The following is a 9,053-nucleotide window of genomic DNA, read 5'->3' on the forward strand; positions in this document are numbered from 1 at the left end:
CCAAACACCACATGTTCTCACTCACAGGTGGGAACTGAACAATGAGATCACTTGGACTCAGGAAGGGGAACATCACACACCGGGGCCTATCATGGGGAGGGGGGAGAGGGGAGGGATTGCATTGGCAGTTATACCTGATGTAAATGACGAGTTGATGGGTGCAGACGAGTTGATGGGTGCAGCACACCAACATGGCACAAGTATGCATATGTAACAAACCTGCATGTTACGCACATGTACCCTAGAACTTAAAGTATAATAATAATTAAAAAAGAAAAAATATCTGTCGTTGTAAACAGGGTTTCTCACTTGGAGCTGGTTGAAAAATCACTTAACTTTCCTTTTCCATTTTCTTTTTGTCAGATATTGACCTGGAGTCAACATGTTTTTTGAGTATGGAATATTGTAACATAAATTAAGAACTTTCATCTTAGAATAGTTTCCAAAGTAAAACACTTAATAATAAAAAACACCAATAATGCATAGACATACAATGTCTAAATACTAAAGTATTGTATCCTACTACGACAATCTTACATTAAAAACTATTATTTTGAGGATATTAGATTATGTATCTGAAAATGTCACTTTATGAAACTGAAAATCATTTAATTCAGTGATGATTCCAACCATGTTACACTTACATGTATTGTGTTTTCCTGTATATACTGTATTTTGAAAGAAAATCTAAAAAAATGATCTTTGTTTCCACTGGCTTTATGGTAATACAAGAAGTATAGTAGTGTCTATAAAAGTTTATGAAAGTTTCCATTCTCTTCTGCCTCCTTTTTCCCATTTTCTTGTCTGAATGTAGTTTTCTTGTAGGCTCAATATTTGAATATGTTATTTAAGAAAAAGAATAAATATAAGTAAGGTAAAAGTGTATTCTAGGGAGAAAAACATGTTTTCTAGGAGGAAAAAATGCTGTACATTTGCTTCAGACCTCATCTTCAATATTAAGCAGTAATTTAATGTCGGACAGTAAATGATTTTGTATTCTCGTCTTTTGGCATTCATGTTTGTTGTCATTTGCTTACTTTTTATGTTAAGCCAATTGAAGTTCCCGTAAGTCAGGTTATAGTTTGGTAATACATCATCCTTTGGACACTGAGTTGTATAACTTTTGAAGTATTGAATTAACTTTGATGTTGAACTTTTTGGAACAACTACAGCTAACACATAAAATAGTTCTAAGTATTTAATGTTTTGGTTTTAAAAAATATTTATTGTTTATTAGAGAATTACTCTCCTGCAAGTATGGTGACTGAAGTTCTATGGATACTCTGTGATCAAAAAGAATGCGCAGTGGAATGCTTATATAACAACATTGTAATAGAGACACTTCTTCAACCTATTCACAATTTAATGAAAGGAACTGAGGTTGGTATTATTTACTAAGGAGAAAAAGAGTCTCTTACCTGGGTATTAGTAAATATTCAGTGGGACTTTATTTCTAAATTTGAAATATTTTATTATGCTGTCCTTCCATGTATGAATGTATTTTGTGTTGATATATATTTTTATTTAGTATTAAATTATAGCTTATGCAGTTGATTGATTTATTATGATATACAGAGGGAAAGTACATAGAATATCCAAGTTTTTTTTTAATCAGGACTAGATCTTCTGATGCAAATAACTTAGAAAATTTATTCTATTAAGAAGTTATTTGTTTTGCAAATCTAATAAATCTTGTAAATGTTTTGTTATTTGTTTTACGGCATTTTTATAGCTTTTGGAAATATGATTATTTTCCTTAGTAACCAACTGTGTTTTATATTAAGAAGAACTGGTATTACTTTAGAGAGAACAGTTATATAGAATTCCAATTTGAACAGATGCATGTCTCTTTACAGTTTGCACAGTATATTCCCTTACATTATATAATTTAATAATCACAACTGAGACTGAAATAAGTGACTTGCTCTAGGTCAGACATTTAACAAGTTGCAGGGTTGCTACTGTTACTAGTTTGGGTGTCTATTCAGTACCTCCCTCTACTTGTATGACTTAAACTTCTGGGCCGTGATTTTTAAGGCTTATCAATAGGTTAAAAGCTTTTGCCTTTTTGTATCTGTTTTGAGGTGTTTTTACTGTTTTCATCTTTCTCTTATGTTCACCCATCAATGGGCTGTGACATACTTTTCTGGTTGTTGCTTGCTAGGTAAACTTGGCAAATGCTAGTTTTCTGTCCCCTAACTACTTTCTTTCTTATATATTCCAGTTGTAACAGACAATTTACACTTTCTAAATAAGGTTATTATATCTCCTTGTGTTTGAATGCTTTTTCTTCACCCTAGTCCACATGAAAAAAATTCCTCTTTAGACTAGAGTTAATCTTTGAAATTTCCTCCCAATTCTCCTTTGCAAAGTTAGGTGGGTTTTTTCTCTGTGTTCCCATGTTATGTACTTCTGTAGTTGTACTTATGTTATGCTTGAATTATTTATTCTTAACAGTAGCCCTCTGGCACATAGTGGACACTCAGTATCTAATTTAAGACATCCAGCATCACCCACTGAGCTTCTGCTATATCATTAGCCCTCTGCTGGGTACTGCAAATATATAAGTGAATAATACATGTTTATTGCCTTTAAGAAGCCTACTGTAATAGGCAAGGCAGACCTTTAAACAAAAAATACTTAAAATGGGGAATAGAAAGTTTTAAAATACTGTGTTTATGTGTATATAGACATGAGAGAATATATGTAGTCTCATATGTGAGAGAAGGAATGTATTCTAAGGAGAGAAATTATTTTAAGAAAGATAATTAATATGAAAAGTGATATACTTTTTGTGCTAAGTAGTAAGAATAGTGCTATTCATACTAAACAACATGATTAGTAATAATTAGGACTTCTTTAGGTGAATATACCTGACTAATCATTAGTTAGGCTAGCCTACTAAATTAATTAGAACATATTGATTGCAACGTTTACATTTTCAAATGTATTATAGATGATATGTGTGTTGGCATCCATGCAGGTTCAGGTAAATAAGCAGACCCCGCAAAGAACAGGAATTATAATACTTTAGATGCACTCTAGCATTGACATGGCTCTCTGGTTTTCAGTGTGTGCTTTGTGCTGCTTTGGTATATATTGGCAAAGGCATTTTAGTACTTTCATTTGAAAGCAAAAGTGAGCAAATATGGTTGGTTCAGTCTTTGTTTTCTTATTAGGTGACATCATTGACTATTGGCCAGCCCATGAATTGGCTATCCCTAGTCGGATGTACATTCATGATGCAAATGTGTATAAGAGGATGACACCCTTAGAAGGGATGGCAGTGTGTTAGATATCATATATAATGTAATTATACTCAGGAGCCCAGTGGATGGGAAATAAAGGGCAAAGTGGAAATACAAGGTCTACTACATTTGCCAACCAGAAATATATATAAAACTGTAAGAAGAGCAGCAATTCTTAATAATTCATAATTAATTTGGGTGAAAAAAATCTGTATTTATTTGCTTCATCAGTTGGGCTGGTAAAATAATATAATCTAATAACACATTTTATACGGACATATTATTTCACAGCCGAACAAATCATTAAGCTTGTTTTTTGTTGTGGTAATATAGCTTTATGAGACTACATACAATCCTTGAATTTTAGTCTGTGATATGTTAGCATGTCATTAAATTATGTGATTTGTCTCGTTTTCTTTTTAATGTACAGGCATCTCCAAATTGCTCTGAGACAGCTTTAATTCATATAGCTGGTATTTTGGCAAGAATTGCATCTGTAGAAGAAGGACTTACTTTACTCCTTTATGGAGCAAATATGAACTCTTCTGAAGAAAGGTATGTGCTATTTTAAATCTGGATAATTATTCCAGGTGTAGTTTGGTTTTCTCACAAGCCACTAATAATATATTAAATGATCTAAAAAAAGTTGGAATAACCAGGATTATGGACTATGCAGGCAGAGTAGACCTTGATGTCTGTAATTTCAAAATAAGGAGAGTTCACTCTTGATGGGTCTCCTTACCCCCCCATTATCTGCTCCTTTGTATTTTCACTTACAGACTTTTGTCACACATGATTAAGTCAAAACAAAGGCGTGTAAAGAAGCTAGTTACTTTTTTCTTCCTCCTCTAGTTCCTATTTTCTCACTTAACCAATGGTAATATTTTAGTGTTTACACTTCTAGACTTTCTCTGTGCTTATAATTATCCAATGCATCAGACAAACCTACATACAAGCAGTCATATTTTTATCTTCTCTTTACAAAAATGGTATTATATTTGATACATTACCCTACAGCTTGATTTATTTTATAACTATGGGAATTTTCTTAGATGAATACAGAATGAAACATGCTTTTTAATGACTGCATTATACTTTTGTGTATAGCTTTACCACAATTTATTGAAACATTTTCCCTCTTAGTGAATATCAGATTGTGTCTAGGATTTTTCCCGCCATGAATAACACTGCAATAAGTATTCTTTTTTTATGTAGCCTGATATTACATTAATTGATGTTCGAATGTTGAGCCAGTTTTACATACATGAAATAAATCCCACTTGTTCATGATGTATAAATCATTCTTACACTTTGTTGGCTTTCATTTGCTAATATTTATTGAGGATTTTTGCCTCTATGTTCATGAGATATATCTGTAGAAATGTCTTTGTCTGGTTTTGGTATTATTGGAATGGTGACCTCATAATAAATGAGAAGTTATTCTTTCTTCTGGAGGGTATGACACAGAATTGGTTTAATTTCTTCATAAAATATTTTATAAAATTCACAAATTTTAGCCTGGTGTTTTTTATTTTGGAAGGTTATTAGTTATTGATTCAATTTTTTTTAATAAACAGAGGCCTATTCAGATTGTCTACTTGCTCTTTTGTGAATGTTGGCAAAATATGTCTTTCAAGGAAATAGTCAATTTATCTAAATTATCAAATTTGTGGGCACAGAATTGTTCATAATATTTCCTTATCCTTTTAATATCATTGAAATGAGTTGTGATGGCCCCTCTTTCACTTCTGATGTTAGTAATTTCTGTCTTCTCTTTTTTTTTCTTAGTTAACCTGACTAGAGGCTTATAAATTTTACTGTTCTTTTCAAAAAACTAACTTCTGGTTTTGTTGATTTTCCTCTCTTGATTTCATGTTTTTGATTTTACTGATTTCTCTTCCAATTTTTATTTCTTTTCTTCTTACTTTGGATTTAATTTTCTCTTCCTGGTTTTCTATAGTGGAAGCTTAGATGATTCATTTTAGCTCTTTTCTTCTTTTATAGTATTTGTACTTTTATACTTGTACTTAATGCTATAAATTTCCCTCTAAACCACATCTTTCTTACATCTCATAGTTTTGATAAATTGTATCTTCATTTTTCCTTTAGTTCAAAATATTTCCATTTTCTCTTGGGATTTCTTTTACCCTTGTGGTTTTTTTTTTTTTTTTTTAAATGAAGTCTTGCTCTGTCACCCTGGCTGGAGTACGGTAGCATGATCTTGGCTCACTGCAAACTCCGCCTTCTGGGTTGAAGCGATTCTGGTGCCTCAACCTCCCAAGTAGCTGGGACTACAGGTGCATGCCACCATGCCTGGCTAATTTTTATATTTTTATTAGAGATGGGCTTTCACCATGCTGGCCAGGCTGGTCTGGAACTCCTGACCTTAAGTGATTCACCTGCCTCGGCCCGCAAAGTGCTGGGATTACAGGCCTGAGCCACTGCTCCCAACCCTTGTGTTTTTACAGATCTGACAGCACACTTTATATAATTTCTAGTTTTAAAGTTTATTGTATGTTTTATGGCCCAGAAAGTGGCATCTTAGTGAATTATCTATGTGAGCTTATGTAATATATATTCTACTATTGTTGGATGTCAGTTATATTCAGTTGGTTGATGGTACTGTTTGGTTCAATTTTGACTTTACTGACATGCTGCTGAATCTGTCAATTACTGATAGAGGTATGTTGAAATCTCCAGCTATATTAGTGAATTCATCTTTTTCTCCCTGCAGTTCTATCAGTTTTTGATTTAAGCATTTTGATACTTTGTTGTTATGTGCATACACATTAAGGATTGTTATGTCTTCTTGGAAAATTGACACCTCTATTATTATTTAATGTTCCTTTTTACCCTTGATAATTTTCCTTGCTTTGAAGACTGCTTTGTCTGAAACTAATACAGCTACTCCAGCTTTCTTTTGATTATTGTCATCATGGTATGTCTTTCCTTCATCCTTTTACTTTTAATTTATCTTCGTCTTTATGTTTAAAGTGTAAAGTGGGATTTTTATAGACAACATATAGTTGGGTCTTGACTTTTAATCTACCTTGATAATCTTTTATTGATGTATTTATGACATTAACCATTAATTATTGATATAATTAGATTAAGACTTACCATATTTTCTGCCCTTGGTTTTTTGTTTTGTTTTTTTTTTTTTTTTGTCTTTTACTCTTTTTGCCTTATCTGGCTTTGATTGAGCATTCTATGTGATTTCATTTTATCTCCTCTGTTAGTATATCAATTATACTTTTTTTGTCACTCTTTTTAATGGTTGCTATTAAGTTTGTAATATACATTTACAACAGAATTAGTTGTAATTGCTAATTATATTGTTTTAGTTGCATTTAGTCCTCTTTCAAATAACACTATATCACTTAACATCTAGCCAATGACCTTATAAGTAGTCATTTCCTCCCTTCTGTCCCTTATATCATTTCTGTCAATCATTTACTTTTTCATAAACTATAATCACCAAATACTTTTGTGCAGTAATTACTTTGAATAAACTTATTCATTAGATTTTTTTTGTTTGTTTTTGTTGTTATTGTCGTTTTTTTTTTTTTTTGAGACAAGGTCTCACGCTGTTGCTCAGGCTGGAGTGCTGCGGTGTGATCTCGGCTCACTGCGATGTCTGCCTCCCAGGCTCGAGTGAGTCTCATGCTTCAGTCTCCCCAGTAGCTGGGACTATAGGTGTGCACCACCATGCCCGGCTAATTTTTTGTATTTTTAGCAAAGACAGGGTTTCACCACATTTCCCAGACTGGTCTTGAACTCCTGAACTCAAGCAATCTGCCTGCCTTCGCTTGCCCAAGTGCTGGGATTACAGGTGTCAGCCACCTCACCCAGCCTCATTAGATTAATTAACAAGAAAAATAAAGATTTTGTGGGTTATCAAATGCTTTATATTGCTAGCCTTTTTAATTTTAGTAAGATAGTCCTGAAAGTGATATTGCTGGGTCAGAGGGCCTGTACATTTTATATCTTATAGATCCTGCAAGATTACTTTTCAAAATAGTTGAATTTTACCTTCTTGCCAGCAGTCTATGGGAAGTATGAGGTATCCCCTCCTTTTTATATTCTTGTCAGGACTGCATAATCAGTTTGTAAATGTTTTGGCAATCTAATGAGTGAAAGATCTTGTTTTGATTTATATTTACTTATTCGATTTATGTTTACTTATTTGATTCATACTTCATGTGTCATCTCACTGAGTTTGAGCATCTCATTGCTCCTGCGGCAATAGGGTTATTGGCTATTTCCATTTCCTTGATAGTAATGTTCCTTTCCATATCATTTGTCCATTTGAAATTTGATTTATTGTTCATTGAGTTATATATGCATACAGTAAACATAAAGGTTTATTATAAAAAGTAGCAGTTCCTTTCTTGCTGTCTAGAGACAACTACTTTCAGCTGTTTTTGATGTTTTCTTTAGTGTTTATGTTATCAAATAATGTGCATATAATTTCTTTTAGCTTAAGGCTAAATTGTCAGTTGTTGATTGACTTACATTACAACAGTTTATCTCTCTTCCCTGCTTTCCCCACCAAACACACAAATACATATAGGTACCTAGTCCCTTCATTCTCCATCGGCGCAAATACTGTTGTGCAATCAACTTTTTAATGCTTTACTGTGTTCACTTTATTGTGAACAGTTTTCACAGCTGAGCCATGTGGTATTCTTTTGTTACTTTTCTATTCTTTCACAATTTTTGCTTTCTCTGGAGTTAATATTTTTTTGTTGGTTGCTACAGTTTTCAGTGTACTTAGCTTTCACCGCAGTGCTAAGCCATCTACATGTTTTTTTCTAATTGACTAAATCCTCTCTCAGCATATTAAAATACCAAAGTCCATGAGTTTAATTAAAGACATCTGTTTTTGAGCCTGCCCACCTACTTTATTCAGAATGGATTTCTTCCTCAGTTTTGTGCTTAACTTTTACCTTGAAATATACTTTGTCATCATTATGGAGTAGCCTTATTTTTCATTTTCCTTTCTCTGGAAGTTTTTTTTTTGTCTTTTTTTGGTGTTTAGTGATCCAGAATGTTATGATGTTTCTTGATGAAGTTCTACTTTTATGTATTAGATGAATGTCTTTTTAAATTGACACATAATAATTGTACATATATCGATGGACACTGTAAATTTGAAGATTCATGCCTTTTAGGGAAAATAGTTGGATTTCTTCTTTTTTTTTTTCTTTCTGAAAATCTGTTGTTTGAACTTGGACATTCTCATCTGTTCTATTTTCTATTCCTTTTAAAATCTTTTTTTCCGGGAACTTTTTTCTGCTTTCATTTTCTAGCCTTTCTGTTGAAATTGAATTTTTCATTTAAGCTGTGTGGGGTTTTTTTTGTTGTTTGTTTATTTGTCTGTTTGTTTTTGAGACAGTCTCACTCTGTTGCCCAGGCTGGAGTGCAGTGGCACGATCTTGGCTCACTGCAACCTCCACCTCCTGGGTTCAAGTGATGCTTTTGCCTCAGCCTCCAGAGTCACTGGGACTACAGGTGTGTGCCACCATACCTGGCTCATTTTTGTATTTTTAGTAGAGATGGGGTTTCAGCATATTGGCCAGGCAGATCTCCACCTCTCAACCTCATGATCTGCCCACGTTGGCCTACTAAAGTGCCGGGATTATAGGCATGAGCCACTGCACCCGGCTTTTTTTTTTTTTTTTTTTAAATTCAACAGAGTTTCATTAAGCAAAGAACAATTTGCGAATGTGAAATTACCCCCTAACCAGAATAGGTTGAGGAAGATTCCAAGATACTGTATGGTCAGAGAGGATTTTTGGACAG

At 33.3% G+C, this 9,053-nt stretch overlaps 1 protein-coding gene across 1 annotated transcript in view; it reads left to right on the forward strand.

Moving 5' to 3' along the window:
* TBC1D32 (TBC1 domain family, member 32) overlaps positions 1–9,053 on the forward strand; it is a 226,783-nt gene that overhangs the window by 49,863 nt on the left and 167,867 nt on the right. The window contains exons 14-15 of the mRNA XM_011942960.1: positions 1,238–1,380; positions 3,679–3,803. Coding sequence (XP_011798350.1) covers positions 1,238–1,380; positions 3,679–3,803 — 268 coding nt within the window. The remainder of the gene's footprint in view (positions 1–1,237; positions 1,381–3,678; positions 3,804–9,053) is intronic.

Source organism: Colobus angolensis, unplaced genomic scaffold (assembly GCF_000951035.1).
Source record: "Colobus angolensis palliatus isolate OR3802 unplaced genomic scaffold, Cang.pa_1.0 Scaffold213, whole genome shotgun sequence".
Taxonomy (NCBI): Eukaryota; Metazoa; Chordata; class Mammalia; order Primates; family Cercopithecidae; genus Colobus; species Colobus angolensis.